At 40.7% G+C, this 18,478-nt stretch overlaps 1 protein-coding gene across 7 annotated transcripts in view; it reads left to right on the top strand.

The window, feature by feature from the left end:
- Window positions 1-1,139: 1,139 nt before the first annotated feature.
- LOC106956403 (CUGBP Elav-like family member 5) overlaps window positions 1,140-18,478 on the top strand; it is a 132,381-nt gene continuing 115,042 nt past the window's right edge. For 6 of the 7 annotated variants that reach the window (XM_015047217.1, XM_015047220.1, XM_015047219.1 and 3 more), the window contains exon 1: window positions 1,161-1,227. In XM_015047217.1, coding sequence (XP_014902703.1) covers window positions 1,176-1,227 — 52 coding nt within the window. In that variant the 5' untranslated portion in view covers window positions 1,161-1,175. Of the gene's footprint in view, window positions 1,228-18,478 lie in introns of all 7 variants that reach the window. The other variant, XM_015047214.1, reaches the window with a different exon arrangement.

The raw sequence follows: 18,478 nt of genomic DNA, 5'->3' as shown, positions 1-18,478 counted from the left end.
GACCTTTTCATCCTCGTTCAGGAATTGAACTTAAAAAAAAAAAAAAAAAGACACCATGGGAAGATGGGTCAAATGTACATATATGGTTAAGGAAAAACTGTCTCTTGGTAATTTCTTTAAAATGGTTTTACTCGGAAGGCCTTGTGATGGTAAATGTTTTTTTTTTTTGTTATTTGTTTAAATAAAACAGTGCTGAAATATAATGCTTTGCAAAAGTGTTTTTACCTCTTGAACTTTCCACATTGTGTCATGTCAAAGCCATAAACCTCAATGTGTTTTATTAGGATTTTATATGGTAGAAAAAAATCCACTCAACAATTATACTCTACTTTGTTTCGTCTATCACACAAAATCCTCATAAAACATTTTGAAGCTAGAGGTTCAAACCGTGAGAGCATTGGGTATTTGGTCTTTCTTGGGTTTTACATTTACATTTCTGCTTATGAAGTTGAATTCCAAGTATAAACTTTGCCAACACATTCACAAGACTTTGATTACGTCGTCACAAAAGCAAGACCGCCTTGTAAGTACAAACATAATGAGAAAATATAATTTAAAAACCTTCCATCGGTAAAAGAAATCTTCCATCATTTTACATTTTCCTCCAAACAAACGGGACCCAACAAGTATAGAGAAAGTGTTTGGCTTGAGCAGCAATAATGAGAAAAGAAAGAGGTAATATTGGGGAAGGAGAAGAGCGTGACACAAAGGCTGTGATGACACAGGCATCTAATCCAGGCAATGCCATTCTTATCAGGGTCCAGTGGATTAGAGTGAGCCTCCTAACCAGAGAATTCTTCCCAGCCAGACACTCTCCACAGCCCAAGGGCCTGGATCAATAGGCCCGCATTGATCCCTCTCCTCCTGTGGCTGGATTCACTTTTATTAGGACTGTCTTGGCCTCTTTCTCTTAGACACGCATATGTATCCCTTGCAGCTGCTGAGAAAAACCTCAGAATGTACAGATGTGGCCTCCACACGCACACCTTCTGCATAGAAGACAGAAGGGGCCAGGCTGTTTTCATTAAACTGAATTGCAGTAATGAAGGATGCTGGTGTGTTGGTTTCCACCCTCTGCCAAGAAGTTTTGATCTGTTTCGAGAGAACCCTGACTTTCTTGTAGCTTGTAGCGAAGACGCTAACCTCTCTGTTGCTTTGTCTTTCATCTGCTCCAGATGACCCGCCCCATCCAGGTGAAACCGGCAGACAGCGAGAGCCGTGGAGGTAGTTGTCTTCTTTTCTTCATCATTTTTCATCTCCCTCTTTTTCCTCTCCATCCTATTTAAGCGGAATAATTTCTCACTTCCCTTTCCGACCTCTGCTCTGTCTGCAATATTTCCCTCAACCAGTACTGTTTGTTGTTTTTTTTTGTCCCAAACCTTTTTATCCCTCATGCTGTTCGTAAATGGTAGCAACTCAATCCTGAACGACGAATCAGACTGTGTCTGAATGTACACTAAACAGATTATGTGACATCAAACGCAAGCAGATTTGATGGCATCTCTATTCCAATCTATATTTGTCATCTTTCTTGATCTTGTTTTTGTTGTTGTTGTTTGTTTCTGGTTCAAATCCTTTTGAATTGAGAATTAATCTCCTGTAGTCTTGTTCAGCTTCCCGCTTTAATGCCTGTAATTGATTAGAGAATAGGTTATTGAGGAGATGTGGGGCTGTGATTGGCTCCCCCGACTGCCCATGTCTTTCCCGCTCGCTCTTCCTTCAAATACATTATTGTTTAAGTGTAAATGAGATTGTGATTAGTCCCTCGCCTAAAATCATTTCCACACCAGGGCCTTGTTAAAGCCCACCCCGCTTGATTTGTGAGGGTACAGTTATAGACACAGAGAAAATGGAGCAGCAACATTTAAAGCTTGCCAAACAATCAATAAATTTGCAAAGCGCTTGCCAACATCCTTATTACTTGGCCTTAATTCTGTTGTCTTTGATCTCTCCCGTTTTTGGAGGCTTTCGTTTACTCGCTGCCTATCTGCATATATGTTAATGTTCTGAGCAGCTATCCTTCAAGTAGGTAGCAGAGATGATGAACCTCGCTGTTATTTACTTTGTGTGTGTGTGTGTGTGTGTGTGTCTGTGTGTGTGTGTAAACATCTCATGCGTCTCCTAGCAGACAAAGTGTCTTTTTTTGTTTGTTTGTTTTGTTCTTATTTAAAGGAGGAATACTGTTTCCAGTCCATCTCATCCCAGTGCAAATTAAAAATTTGGAAGTGGAAAAACAGAGGGAGAAAAGAAGAAAATGCAAAAATGCAGAAATGATGCCAAACGCATACAGCTGCTGTGCTGCACTTCTGAGGCTTTACCTAAAAACCTCTGCCTGTTTTGGGTGAATTAGGATGGCTGGCCATTTGGCTGTCGGTCAGATGCACACAATCTTCAAAGGACAGCAAACCCCCCTGGGATGAATGGAGGAAAGGCCAGTGAAAGATCACTGTCAGTGCCTCAAGCTTTCTTTCTTTCTCTCCTTTCCGTACCTCTTTCTTTCTCTCCCACTCTCCTGGTAGCCATTCATTTGGAGCTTTAGAAGAGTAGTGAGACGAGCAAAAGGGGTCTCGTGCTGTCAAGATTGATGTCCCCTATAGGTCCATTGATTTTGCCATTGTGGTGCTGTGTGTCCACATTAACAATGACACTCAGCTGTCTCTTTACTTGCTTGAGAGTGGCCGGTTTTAGGACTCCCAGGGCATGGTGGTCGGTATGGGGTCCCTTACTGGCCCCAGCAGCTGGTACTGCGCCGAGGAACAAATGAGTGTTCGAGCAAACCTGAGAGTTACACATCATTCTAAATGAACAGGTCAGAGTGGTGCCAAGGGGGCGATCAAACACAGGCACGACTTTAACATGTTGTAGGTGGAGATAAAAGGGCGATGCACAGAGTGTGCAAGGGGAGATGGATTTATTTGCACTGATCAGAATTTGGTGGCCAGTTTCCAATCTGATCTTAAACCTGCTGACCAGCTCTAGCAGCCTCTAATTTCTCTTTGAGAACTAAAAATCTATGTAGATCTATGAATAATTTACTAAAAATTGAAAAGGAGAAAAAGGTTATGAAGTTGATTAGTGTAGTTAGCAGTAGTATAACAGCAGTCTCCCTATATTTACATATTTGTTTTCAGAAAATTGTAATTTATACACTGACTCTAACATCAAGAAAGCTGCCAATACGTCCAAATTTAACATGCAGCATAACAGATGTATAGAAGTTGCGAGGATATACCAGAGCCCGTTCAGGCTCCCTGATATCCTCTGAAGTCTTGCTCTCGCTCATTCTCTTGCAGCCTGTATGAACTGAAGGCAGATCTTGACAAGCCACAGAGAAAATTGTTCTCAGTGTCTACTTCCGATTTCAATTTTAAATGCCTCCCTGACAGTTGCTGACGGTATGGCTTCTTCACTAGGTGTTACCGTGACCAGTAAGCACTTGGCGCGTTTTACCAAAATAAAAAATACAAATAATTTTGGTGAATCTCTAAATTGATTGTCACTTCAAATCTCCAGTTCTCATTTTGCTTCTGAACGGCAGGCCTGACTTCCTTTCGTAGCCATTGGAAAACATAATTTAGCTTGTACGTCCTCAGCTGCTTTTGTAGCTTGAAGCAGATGATTATGTTGATGCTTCTCCACGGTCTACTTTTACAAGCTATAGCTGCTCATTTGCTGTAATTCTTGTGTTGGTGATTAATTATTGCAATATTGTCCCCTCTAAACTGCCCAGATTTTTGTTTTTTGATACTTATTCAGCTGCCAGTAGCAGAATCTAAACCAATAACTGCAGGACTAAAGCTCAGCATGGCACACAGGAGCTGGGAGAGCGAATGCAGAAAGATATTAATTAGCCTCTCAGTACAGCAGAGGGAAAGACACCGGGGACACACTCAGTCTGGCCTATTCTCTCAGGGGCCACACTCCTAGTCCAATAGGGGGCATATATTCCTGAGCGAACGCTGTCACAGCTAAACACACAGTCAGACTAATTAGTCCCTTAATCTCATTATGGCGAAGGCAGTTCAGATCACCTGTGCCAGTCTGCTGTCCATTAGGGATGGACCTGTTACTGGGATTTTTATGCCTGCTAGACCTTCATTTCTCCTGGAGGAACTCTTGAACATTATTAAAACCAGACAGGGCCAGGCTGGATCGGGGTATTACTGCATGTAGTCGCCGTGGAAACGTAAATTTGTCCAGTCATCAAATTGGAGGACAGCAGAACATGTTCCTCATATTTCTTATATATATATAAACAATAAAACAAAAACATGCGACTCCTAGATATATTATCAATATGTGGAAAATAGGAAAACTATGACAGCGCATCTAAAGAATTAACATGGGGAACTAATCTTTTCTGTTGGAATTAATGGGAAATATACATGGTAGAGTAAATCCATCCAAACACTCCGGCAGCCCTTGCTGCAACCTAACAAAGACACACTGTGAAATGAATATTAATGGCCAATCACCTACCTAATCTAGCAGAACAGCAGCCGTTACACATTGAGCCACCAGCATGGCGAGCGTCTCCGTCACCAATGACGCGAGCCTTTCTGGGGTGCTTCTGTTGGGCAGACATTTAAAGAGACACAGCGAGGAGGCAGCAGGGACCTGTCTTTCTCATTCTCTCCTCACAGGTCCTCTGATATGATATAGATTGATTTTCCATCACACATGGCACTGATGACTGGCACTGACAGCAGCTGATAGTTCATTTTTGAAGCGCCGTTCACCACCTCCTTAGAGAGCCTGGCGTCTTCACAGAGGATGAATCAGATTTAACCACTCTGATTTCATCCCGAACCTGCTACCAAAACCCACACATCCCTCAGCAGCTCACCATTACTACCTGCCTCTTTTTGTTTCCTTTTTATAGACTGATGATTTTGTATTTTTATCATATTTTCTCAGTTCAAGACCTATCCTGCTGTCAGGCTAAATGGTTATTCTGAGTATTTGCTTTTTTCCTCTGTGTTTCTTGGCTTTGCTCATTTTCCAGCTTAACCCATTGTTAGGGTTTTTTTTTTTTAGCTTAGAGATTGTTCAGAAGGCAGAAACAAGAGCAGACTAGCTGTCAGCTGGGGCTCTGTTGGTGTTGCAGCAGGCCTGCCTGGCACAGCGAGAGCTGCAACCCACTGAGGAGGCCTGGATTAGAAACAGGCTCTGGCATTTTCAAGGCAGGCCTGCCGCCCACGCACACACACCCACACAGAGAGGACAAACAGACAAACACATGCAGTACATTTGGCTCTTACACACACACACACACACACAGACACATGCACAAGCACTTGCCTTCTCCCTCATTCAAACACACCCAGTGGGAAATTTGATGTACACGAGAACGGGAGCACAAAAGAACATGTTTACTACAGGTTATATGTTACCACACTTATGGAAACGCCTGGTAAAGATTTGTTTAAAAAAAAAAAAGTCTTACAATCAATTTGTCTTTTGTTGCAATTGCATATTCTCAAACTAAAAACTTTGTACTAATTCAAATAACATATAACGGAATGCATTATAATATTATTTGAATGCATTTATTCAATAGGGGTGACATCCCATGCTTGGAAATAATTAAGAGATATCTTAGATCCATCAATCAAACAATCAATCAGCCATCTCCTTCCTCTCTGTAATCTCTCTAGATCATCCAGATTTCTTGTTGATCACTTGTACCTGCTTTCACTTTAGCTCGCATCACAGGTTTTCTACTTGATTTTTGCTCGAACTGAGATAACAACAAAAGAGGGTGGATTTTGAGCCTGTTGAACCATTTCTGTTGATCTGGGCAAATGATTTGGACCATTTCCCCTCTGAAAGGCTCAGTGATGACCAATTTCCAGTTATCCATAAGCGTCCACCAGAGCTTGGTTTTTATGATTTATTTCCTGGTATTCAAAAAAGTCTTTGTGTTGCACGTCAACATTCTTAAGACTTATGGAAGAAAAGCACATTTGGGGAAAAAAAGATGTCCATCCACTCATACACACTGTACTTAATAGCACTCAACAGAAAACTACTGAGTGTATTGCATATCTGTATGTCTTAGCCTATGTGTGTGAGTGGCCAGCTGCAGGGGAATCTGTTGTCCAAAAGCAGGTGGAAGGAAAAACCTTCTGAATCTCTCCTTGCCACTCCTGACACTGAAGGATGTGCTCAGTGCTGTGCGACTTTACAACTGTATGTTTGGTTAATTTGTCATGCACTTTAGAAATGATGAAGTGTGTGTGTGAGTCTTTTAGGTTTTTTTTAATTATTATTTTTATTGTTGTTGGTAGATCGTCGACCTGTCCAGGTTGTACAAATGTCTGCTGGAGACAGGCACAACCAACCCCCCATCGACCCAGCAAGGACGAGCGAGAGCAGTTAACAGATGGATATTAGTGGTATCGATAATTATAAAAGTTATAAATCACTTACATATATACTCAGTCTAAAAGTTGGACTGATGTATTTTTCAGTGAGATTATACGACTACAATAAAATACGTATTGATTATAGAGCTTTTTACACATTTATAATGGGTGTCCCAGTAAATATGGCCGGCGCTCTACTGTACATTTCCATAAACTGGGATTGCATTTACTCACTGGATTGATTTTGTTAGTTTTGTTTTGTTTGTTTGGTTTTTCATTCCAGACTTGTGTTCAGAAATGTCGGCCTATCGGCAATGTTTTGTTGGATCGTAAGTCTGAGTGCAGCAAATAAACAGGCAGGTTTTCTCCATGTCGGAGATGTGATGAAACAAAGAAGAGGAGATCTTCAGCAAGAGATGAAAGTGTGAAATTGAGAAAGCAGGGCTTCAGCTGTTGTTCCTGGTGTATGTTGAGGTTTTGATAACAAACTTATCTTTTGAAAACACAAAGCATAGCCCCGTGTATTAAACATCGGCAAGTGTGCTTCTGTTTTTTTTTTTTTTTTTTTTTTTTTTTTTCTAAAAAGGCAAGCTTTTTGTGTCAGGGCAGCTCGGTAATGACCCAAGCAGGAAGGCCTGTAAGCTCTACTGATCCCCTTTAGAGAAGTCAGGAGGAATAAAATGAGAGAGTTAGTTAGAGTGAGGGGGGATGAGCAGAGGAAAGGGGAATGGCAAGAGTAAAGAGGTGAGGGAAGGGAATTTATCTGGAGGAGATGGAGAGAGAAAGAACAAGTGCAAAATAAACAGAGAAAAGTATGGCTAAACCAGTGAGAGGGATGGGGTGTATATCTTTTCTCTTTGGAGAGAAGAGAACTATAGATTACTGGCCACAATGTGCTTGGCTGGGCATAAATGGAGAGATCTTGAAATAGTAGGGAGCATGTTCAGAGGTGGTGAGGATCAGGGCGAACTAATCCAATGCTGAGGCCAGCTCAGGGTTCCACATTCAGAGCTCGTGTGCCTTGTCCAAATCCCCTATAGTGAAGCTCTTACACAAACAATACAGATACACGAGCCTTCGCTTGCCAAGAGTTCAGACAGCTAACTCCACAGAACCGGCCCAGGGTGTTCAGGTCACTCCGCCTGCAAACATTTACCCTCACATCAGCATGAAGTAGCATCTTTTAAAGAGGAGGGGTGAGGGGAATTAGGTTTTATGAATGAGAGACACGCAGTAAGAGATGATGAAATAATTTCTTTAGGGATACGCTTTGCTCCTCTGGGTCAAATTGTGCTGAGCATGTAGCAGTTTTGCAGAGTCAGTGGAACAAGTAGATCACAACATTTCAGTAATATGCAGGGTAGGTGGAGATCAATTAGCCTTATCTAACAAACGACTAATGATAATACCAACATCAAACATGCTGACAAGGCAAAGAACAAGAAGAGACCCAGACTAATGATGTAATGAGTTTAGCTAGCTGGAAAATGCATAATCTCTACAAACATGGCGTCTAAAAATCTATTTTATTTTATTTTATTTTTTTCCTACAAGCAAAAATGCTACAGTAACTTCTGTGCTATAATCAGCAGATGCGCTGACAGGAAGAAAACAAAATCTTAAATCCAATACTCCACCATTGCCAAATCTGTAAAACATCACAGGCTTAACAGACTCTGCTGCTTCTTTTTTTTTTTTTTTTTAAATCACTAGAGGTTGTATTCTCCCAAAGTTTGATCAGTTCAAACATGTACGGTAGCATAAGTGGTTCCTCTTATTTGATCAAATACTTTAGATATTGTCTTTATTACTTCCATGTGTTTTAATAAAAGTTGGGGAACTTTGACTTAGATTCGGTCTTCTATTAGAAGTCAATAAACACAACAATCTGTCGCCGGAACGTCAGCAACATGTTTTCCAGAAGATTGCACTCTGCTTACGTGAACAAGGAGAGTGTATATTGAATTTATTGCCATCAAGATGCAGAAGTGGTGCTGATTTATCCTATAAATAAAGGTTTTATGAATCCTTCTAGTTTTGTTTACTATACCTAAAAGTACTCCAGAATTCCTTAGCAGCATCCAGTTTGTTGATTAAGAGTGTAGCCTAAATACAAAATCTTCCAACCATCTTTTCTACCTGCCTTTGTGGTTGCAGGATCGTGGAGAGGGCTTTTGCCTTTAGTCAGTGGCTGAAAGGCTGGGTACACCATGGACAGATTCATTGCAGAGCAACATGCAGTCATGCATGCACACAGTCACACCTCAGGGCAATTTAGATTGCCTAATTAAACTAACATGCAGATTTTTGAACTGTGGGAGGAAGTACCTGGAGAAGCACACGTGGAGGAACACTAAAAAAAAAAAAAAATTCCCAGCTGGGATCTAAATTCAGACATAAATCCACAGACATAAAATCACCAACTTCTCCAAGGAAGCACTTACTGTATTGTTTGGCTGTTAAGTTATTTTAAGTAATTTCCCCTCTGTACTCGCCTATAAATATACATGCACATATTCAGCTAAACACACATTTATCTTGAATAGCATTTAAAGAAGCACACACGCACGCGCACACATACACACACACACACACACACACACCCTTTTCCTGCTCCGTCCCCTTCACTCGTTGCAGTGGTCTCGTGGCGTAGGCGGATCAGCAAAGGTTATTGTTGAACACAGAAAGGAAAGGTCAGAAATCATGTTTAGTTTTCCTGGGGCTGCGAGGTAATTCCAGCCAGCAGATTGTGTTCAGACAAGCAAGCAGGCAGGGCAGGCCAGTGGTGGAGATCATGCAGAAGGAAGCGAGGCAGGGATGGGGACAAGGTTATCCAGTCAGCCGCTGCCTCTCAGCCCCTTCGCTGTCACCCTTAATAACACCCTCTCCCTTATCACTGCAACAATCACCTTGAGAAACAAACTTGTCTTCTTTGAGAGAGGGATGGAGATGGGGAAGAAGTGGCCTTTTGTATGTATCTCCTATGCCACTCTCATTATAGTAACTACAACTCCGAGGGGGAACGACTGACTGCAGATCAGTTTAGCGTTTGGTTTTGTATGTGATTCATGCAACCTTTTCTCTCTCTCTCTGGTTTTTCTTATTGACTCTTAGTATTAATTAAAATCATATGAGCACAGCTGATTGGGGGTCTATCATGAATAATGATTTTAGGCATAGAAAAAAAAAACATACAAATAATTAGTGGTAAAAAGAAATGTAATCCAACTAATGGCATTGGGTTATAGTGGCAGAACTTTGTGAGATTCTTTCATATCCATCCAGAAAAAAAAAAAAAAACATTAAGGCAGTGAAGATGGTTGCTGGAGACTTTGTGGGAATAATTGAGCCAATCATAGACCTGCTTACATTATTCAACTATTAGAAATAACCAGGAAGAAATTCTTACATACACTTGTGTGAACTGTCCTCTGAACTGTGTTGTATCTAGGTCATTATACCAGATATGCATTTGAATAATAATAATTTATTTTGTTAAAATTTTTTGTGAGTACAAGTTTCCTTTCTTTAAGGTCAGTTGAGATTACAAAAAGTATTTATATTTCTTTTATGCCAGTTCAATGATAAAGAAAATTTTCAAGGGAAGTTTACACATATTTTGTTGTTATATTTTGGAATTGCCTTTAAACTGTGTGTTTTGTGGCAGATGTTTTGGTTAACCACGGTAACCGTAGGACCATTGTCATTGGGAAGACCTATTTGTGACGACACATTGATCTTCTTGATAATGTCTTGAGATGTTGCTTCAATATGTCTGCATAGCGTTCTTTCCATATGACATCCGTTTTGTAGAGTGCACCAGTCTCTCCTGCTGCAAAACATCCACCTACAACCCTTATACTTCACAGTTTGTCTGAGACTGGCAATCTTCCTCATTGTGCATCAATGGTTGAATACCGGTGGACTCTGTAGGTCTTTAAATGTTGCTCAATAATGCAAAAACAGTATTGTTGCAATAATTTGACGTTATTGATTCATGCCTTTTCTCCTCTGCACAGATTATTTTATTTGACAAACTCATTTATGTGATGTGAATATGGTCCCACAGCTTTTGCAGAAAAGACCAAGCTCATACCTTAAGCTGATAAGCTATAGAAAGGTGTGTGTGTGTGTGTGTGTGTGTGTGTGTGTGTGTGTGTGCACGCAAGTTTTGCACACTCTCGTCAGACTCGGCGCTCTGTGATTGCAGTGGAGCTGAAGGGGCCAGGCGAGGGCTCTGATTGGAGGACAGATTCTTTGCAACCTTTGCCAAATCACTGCAATCACCCGTTTGCTTCTTCTTTTTGCTTTAATGACACCACTTCAAGAGGAACGGGGCTCATCAAGCAACCCACACACAAGCTGGGGCACACACACTCTCTCCGACTCGCACACAGCGAGGTCAGGCTTGGCAGATCGGGCGGGGCACCACAGGCCTCTGAACAGGGAGAGAAGGTCCACCAGCAGATGGGAGGAGATTAACACAAACTGAAGCACATGTACACACGAAAATGTGTATAAACTCACATAAATATAACACTCATCAATAATCGGTAAAATCTCCGCTGCCCACTTCAGCTTGAATTAGAGTGGGATATAATCACACTGTTTATTGAGTTACTGCACGGTACAACATTGTAATAACTTCTTCTGCTAAGATAACAAGACACACCTCTGGGGGTTTGGTCAATTCTTTGCCAAAATTTCAGAGCTTGCTCCCGACTCTCTGTCTGATCTCTCCCCAGTACTGAATCGTGTGTCCCAGTTTTGCTTCACAAAGCCCCTTGTAGATAGAAAACACCCTTTTTATTTTGTTCAATAACAGGGCGAAGACTCGAAGTAGCTTTGGACTGAATAAAAACTGACCAGAGAAAAACAAAGTCTAGATAAATGAAATAGACCTCTAGGTATCACACAAAAATCAAGTAAATATGGAGTTTTTTATTGTTAAATGTGCATTTATTAGTGTTTCTATATCCATTAGAAAATTACACAAAAGAAAGTCATTAATGATTTTCAATCTGTGTGTGTATTTCAGTGTTTTTGAAAATGCATTGGACAGTCTGACAACATTATAAATGTAAATTAAAATGGTCTAACAAGAAAGAGTGAACTGACATCCTTCTCCTCTAACTTTGCAAATATTTGACCATTAAAAAAATAAATAATAATAATAATAATAAAAGGTAGGGCTGTACAGTGTGAAAAATGTCACATGTATGATGATGAAAAAAAAAGCTGTTATGTATGGTTCTGATGCTGCACATGTCTAACAATGTTGTGACTAAAGTCTGGAGTGGTTCTGTCGGTCTCAGAGCAGAAACTTTCGGTGACTGAGAGCTGAATTATTTCAAATTTAGATTTGTTTCTGTGACACAACTTTACTCAACAAGTCTGTATGTCTATGCAGGACATCATGCTGCATGACATCTCAGCATGCTTTACCACCACACCTGAGCAGATTGTGGTGCAGGAGTGGAAATGAAGCAGAACAAGCAACCATTTGAATTATCAATATTAATGTGTGTCACACCGGCAGTGGTTAATCTTAGTAAGTTTTAATTTAGAACATCATATTCTCCATAAAGCAAGTTATGCGTCGCTAAATGCATTTGGAAATTGGTATGTAGCTTTGCTGTGTTTCTTTGGGAACAATGCTGTCTTTTTCTTCTTTGAACGGTCCTTCAGTTCATGTTATTACATGCAGGACTCATTTTAATGAGGATAATGACACATTCACCAGTTTCACCCAGCCTTTTCACGCGATCTTTTACTTTTGACCTGTTGTGATCAGAATCAATGAAGCTACATCTCTCAGCTCTGGAGCGCAAAGGAGGAAAAATATACCAATATGCCACTTCCATTTAAATAAAACATTAACTTCTAAGTTTGAATATTTCTAATATAGACACTTACATGCATATCAAATTGTAGCAATGCAGCTTTTAAAAAAAATAAAAATCTATATAAATGTAAAGTAAACTCAGCAGATGAAAGTTATAAAAACACGAGAACAAAATTTCTTATAAAATTATTACGGTTTGAAAAACTTTGTGTTATTTTCTGATTAAAGAGACGTGAGTCAGCTGATTCAACTCCGGATATTTTATTAGGAACATCGGGGCAGGCGGTCCAGGTTCAAGCAATAACCAGTCCCAGGGTGGAAAAAGGCAATTATGTAGCATTCAGATCCTTTTTGTTTACTTTAATGGCGTCAAGCAAAGTTAAACGTAGCGTTTCAGTTCCATAGTTATTCCCCGCTTTGAATAGATACTGCTCTGATTCATAGCATGGCATGCATGGTGGATGTTCTAAATAGATTCCCCGTAGATGCACACATTGTCTGAGCACTTTTATGAAAAAATATGCTCTTGGGGAATCATCTTCTCTCTGCTGGTGTGTGTGTGTGTGTGTGTGTGGAAAGAGGCCGATAATCTGGCCAGTTATCAGCTACAGTCCTGTCTGTCCCAGCTGGATGCATCTACCTAAACCACCGAGTCAGATAATTCTCCACATATTCCTGCTCTCTTAAACTCACACTTGGATAAGTATTCACACCTCTGTACAGGCTCCTCGGCCCTTGCCTGTTGAATTATTGTTTTTCTACCTTAACAATGACGATAAGCTGTAAAATTAGATCTGTACTCATTGCAGTTCCTGTAACTCCGGTTGCTCTCCATCTCTCCCCTTTTCAGTCTCTCCTTGCCTTTTATCTACATCTCAGGATATTAACTCCATTAGCCTCTAATATCGCCCTCCGTCTCTCTCACTGTCAGTCACTTCTCCTAAATCACTGCACCGCTGGACTGGAAAGGACACCTGTTCCAACCAGATGATTCAAGAGCAGATATGGAAGCAGCGGATTACAGAGAGATTAGCACTCCTACAGGATCAAGGAATATTGCATGATTGCTCCTTCTGTATGCATTGTATGTGAATTAAAAGCGTTGCCGTGAAAATGACAGCAGGCAAGGGCACTGGACATATCGCAGGAAAAGAAAACCATGAAATTACGTGCCTCTGATGCATCATTTAGGAATGTCACTATTGGTTCAGTGGGCATTGTAAAGAGCCCTTTAAATTAAACCCGGCCACGTCTCACCTGCCTTTTCCATCTTACCTGCTGAAAAGACAAATAGTACTGCAAGCATGCACACACTTTGACACACAATCCCATGATTACCCACCCACCCACTCTCTGGCGGCCCCATTTCCACCCATGTGCCAATCAAAGGAGTGCAGAGGTAATGGGGAGAGAAGCAGTCATTCCGGAGCTGTAAAACCACTGCAGCCGAAACAATGATTGGGGTAACCTTTGCTTTGGTGCATGAAGGAAGAAGAGGTTTTAAACGTTATTCAGAAGAATCATTTCTGACTGCTCTATTTCAAAGGTACTGCTGCCTACAAGTGTTGGCATGGTTTTGGTCAGTCTGCCCTAACTTTCCAATGGTTCATGCACCTTTTTGGTATTTGGTTTTTAATCTTACCATTACATGCAGTGGATTTATTTTGCTCTTTCAATCATTCTTCCTTGACATCCTTGATCGTGTGACTTTCCTATTGGCCCCATCTCATCCTATCACTTAATAATAGTCAAGGATGACTTTCAATGCCATTCCGTACCAGAGACGTAACTATGCAGTACATCTCGATCATACAGTCAGACGGTGCATGATATTGGGTTCACGGGAACAAGGCAAGGCGACATTTTACCAGAAAATGTTTTATTGTTTCATAGGCCAATCCGATCTTGGTTTTGATGTGTTGATGTATTCTGATCTTTGTTTGTCTAAATATGTGGTGGTTTTGATACCAACAAATTTTATGAGTTGTTTTTGGAAATCTCAAAATGATAAAGATAAAAAAAAAAAAATGATCCAAAATGCATCATTCTGTAAATATTTTAGATTTGGAACTAGAGGTGAATAATTTCAACCCATACTCATCATAAATTGCAAAGTAACTCTTTGGCATGACACCGATTGGAAGCTTTGAACTAAATGCTCGCTACATCTTTTGTTGCCCTTTTTTTAATTGCCTACACAAAATGCTGCTATGGAGATGGTTTAAAAGTTAAAGGAACTTCTCCTGTGCTTATGTTACAGAATGCCGTCAGCCAGAAGTCTTTATTGGAAGCAATCTTTATTAGTCAACTATGTGAACACAACAGGGCCATTCAATAATTACATCCTTTGTTGAAAATTTCAAGCATAGAAAAAGGATGTTAAGCTGAAAGATATTAATTGCTGACACTTTACCAGACAAACTTATGCTGACTTGTAAATTGGGGGGTTTAAGAGAAACTTGGTGCCGTTTTATTATCACGACACGTTGTTCCATTCATTGTTTTCATACACTGACTTTATTATAAAGAACTTCCAAGTGCATAATATTGAGCGTGGAAAGAGCATCACATTGCCTCTTAACTCAAAGAAAATTCCTGATAAAAAACATATAGGGCAAAAGTTTTCATCAGGGTAGGAGCACAAACTTGAACACGCTTCTGCTCAAAGTCTGTAGCATTCATTGCCTGACACGCAAATCTCTCTTATAAAACATGAACTTCAAACAGCACTTTGATAACAGGGAATTATAAGATGAGATCTGAGAACCAAACTGTCTTTTCATACTAGTGTTCCTACTGAGGTTGACTTAGACTAATGTTAGAAGTAGAGCCCTGGTGAGATAAGGAGGAGATCCCCATCTGGAACAGATGTCATTTGCTGCAGAATGACAAAATAAATGATAGAGATGCGAAGAAATGCATTTCATTTTGTTTTCATTATGATGCCCCAAATGTTCTTTCTCTTATGCCCCTTATGCCCCACAGCAATAAAGTTGTCACAAAAGGCAAAACATGACACACCATTGCATGAAATATAAATAAACCCATTCGTTACCTATTGATTTTTCTACCATTAGGGATGGGAATAGCTTGACTCTTGTTGATGTGAAAGATATTGTGGGTCAATATTAAGGCTGCTCTTAAAAGCCACAGGGGACTTTTAAGACAGGGACTGAGAAAAGTGTCCAGTCGTCAGCTCTAATATTAAGAAAATGCCTGGACTAGTTCAGGGACATCTGCCTAGCATTAATGTTATCAGAGAATCGAGGAGCAGTGCTGGCACAGTTTGCTTCGGGGAAAGGTACAGCCCTGGACAGCTGCTTGCTTGGGCTGCTGGCACAGATCAACCTAATATGCCGGATTGGGAGCAGGGATTGATTCCTGAATGTTAAAGTGAAACCTTGAAGCATCACTGTGGCTGTCCTACTTTCGCTGTTTGGGGTAAAGTGTACTTTTGGTGATTTGGCATCTTAATGTGAAATTGCCTTTTTTTTTTATCTATGGCGGCTGAGTTTAACAGAACATGTCTGACGGCAAGAGAAGCAATCACTTATAGGAAAGACGTGTTTAATCAAGACACAAGACAGGAAGACGTCAACTTTATGGTGTGTGATAGAAATAATGATGTCCACGTAACAATATCAGGAGAGATGCAAGGAGAGACTGGAGGTTGAGGTGCTTTGGGATGCCAAAGTCCCTGGCTGGCTGTCTGTCAGCCACTTTGGATAGTTACTTCACAATTTTCTGCTACCCTCTTTCTTCCATCCCTCCTCCCTCTTGTTATTTTAGGAATCTATTCTCGGCCTGCCAGCATGTACAATCTGAATTATTTATCTTGAGAAATGGGATCTCTGCATGACTGTGAAACAGGACTTTATTTGTAGCTTTTCATTTCATTACGGTAAACAAAGTGACCCCGCCGACAAAATTTGCCACACGCAGACCAACAGTGCAGACTTGCAATGATGTAATTTTATCACTCAACTCTTACCTTTGCTGGGCTTTTTTGTCCCTGTTCTATATTTAATTCAAATTTAGGTATTAACAGTCCAAAGGAAGAAAATTTACTGCATCGCCATTAAATTCTGTTTCGTATTCATATCCCACATGAATGTACATTTTATAAATATAAACCCATCAGGCATAACATTACGACCGTCTTGGGTAAAATTGTGTTGATCAAACTTTGGGTGCCAATCCATTGGAGCATGCACTGCGCTAGCTCCCTAAAGGCGAGATATGGTATCAGGCACCAAGAAGTTTGCAGCAGGTCGTTGATGTTTCGCCAGGTGTCGGGTGGGGCTTCCAAAGACTAGACTTGTTAGGACAGCACAAGCCACAGACGATTAGATTGAGGCCTGGGGAATTTGAAGGCCAACTCAACAACTTAAAATTGTTGTTGTGCTCCTGAACTATAGTTGCTTTGTGACAGTTCATATGGCCTCGCTGTAAGAACATGACGGATTACTACATATATTGAAGAATGTTCATGTAAATGACTAATAACTAAATGGCCCTACGATCTCTATACGTGTGCATCATTTTAGCCTTGCCTGTCCATGATGCTGGTTCCCCATTCCTTGTACCTTGATAGATAGTTGCCCACCACTTACTCCTGCAAACCTGGAATCCCCACTGGGAGCTCTGACCCATTCATCCTTCCATCACAATTTGGCTCTTGTCAAACTGACTTAAATCTTTACTCTCTTGTCCTGTTTTCCTGCTCTTGACTCAACAGTTTCAAGGACAAAATGTCCCTTCTTCCTGCCTAATATTTCCCAATGCAACAGTATGGTGCAATAGTAAAGAGATGAGGATTATTAACTTTGCCTGATCATAACGTTATTCCCAGTCGGCGTATATCAGTTTAAGAAATGATTCTCGTGTTTTAGTTCTTTTGGCTGAATTAAACTTTTATGCACAAACTTGTTTGCAAGAGCACATTTTCATGTAAAATACTTTTTAATGCCCATGTAATCCTCATTGGTTATGATGGGGGCAATAGCCTATTTTTATCCTTATCACATTGGCCCACAAAACGGCACATAAAATGGTGAAAACAGCCAGCTGAGGGCTGTATCTCCGCATGAAATGAGTGTGACCTACAACTGCATAGAGGCAATGTGCAGCAATAAGACAGAGGAAACAAAGGGTTCTGTCAAAAACCTGTGCTATCTCACTAGTGTTGTCTGTGAAATCCTTTCTTCGCTCTTGTGGGCATGTCAAGCTGCCTTACTTTCTATCTGGGTGACATTAATGAAAGGTGAAAGAGAGAATAATCAAAGATCACAATATTTTACCCCTGATACAGATGCATATTTGTACGCTGCTGGCAGGAGAGATTGGCTCGCCATTCAGCTCCGCTCTGATCTGACATTAGGATTCGATGCAATATTCTCTCTCCTGCTCACTCATCTAGCTTCTCTCTGTTGTTTCCACATTGGCTTTTACACCCCCACCTACCTACGTCCGCCCAAGCCGCTCTGCCTGACTGCAGCTAAAGGGTAAATGTAGCTCAGGGGAAGTGCACTACCTCAAGCACAAGGTCTTGAGTTCTACCACGTGACCTGGACCCCCCAACGTCTTGCTCTTGCTCTTCTCCTTCTCCTCTTTGCCTTTGCTGCAGAACACGTCTCTTTATCTCCACCCACCTCGGTGACCTCTTCCCAAAGAGCCTGATGGAACGAATCTCTGGGAGCGAATGGCTTCTCTGCCAAACATGGCCCGAGCTCAAATGTTCATGGATTTTGCCGAATACCAATGTTGACAGTACAAAGTGACAATGGTGCATTTTTTTCTATACACAAGCACAGTGTTTGAATAATGAAACGGAGACCAGCAAACATTGCAATTACAAATACTCTGACCTAATGACATTTGTAGGGGGGCGGAGGGGAGGGAATAAAACAACATCTGTTGCTGCCTTTTTCTGGTCTCTTTACTAAGTGAAAAGACAAAGCTGATTGTGTAAAGCAGAATGCCTGTCCTCTTGTAAAAGCCCTACTTATTTTCTGATTGGTTCCAGAGATGTCCTAATCCTGATACCTGCTGTTTCCTTAATATCTAGTTTTTTTGCACCTTAAAAGCCAACATCTGATGTAATATGCTGTGATAGACTGTGCAAACTATTATTGCTAATATGTTTGTGGAAGAACGTTTGAAACATAATAAAATAAAGTTCAGATGCCAACGTAGTATAAAGATTAGGGCTTTGTAAACGAATATTTTAGTAATCGAGTAATCTATCGATTATTCTTACGATTAA

Source organism: Poecilia latipinna, unplaced genomic scaffold, assembly GCF_001443285.1.
Source record: "Poecilia latipinna isolate Pla-1442-1.1 unplaced genomic scaffold, P_latipinna-1.0 Scaffold814, whole genome shotgun sequence".
Classification (NCBI taxonomy): Eukaryota; Metazoa; Chordata; class Actinopteri; order Cyprinodontiformes; family Poeciliidae; genus Poecilia; species Poecilia latipinna.
Note: the sequence above shows the minus strand (reverse complement) of the source record. Positions and strands in the feature narration are given on the sequence as shown.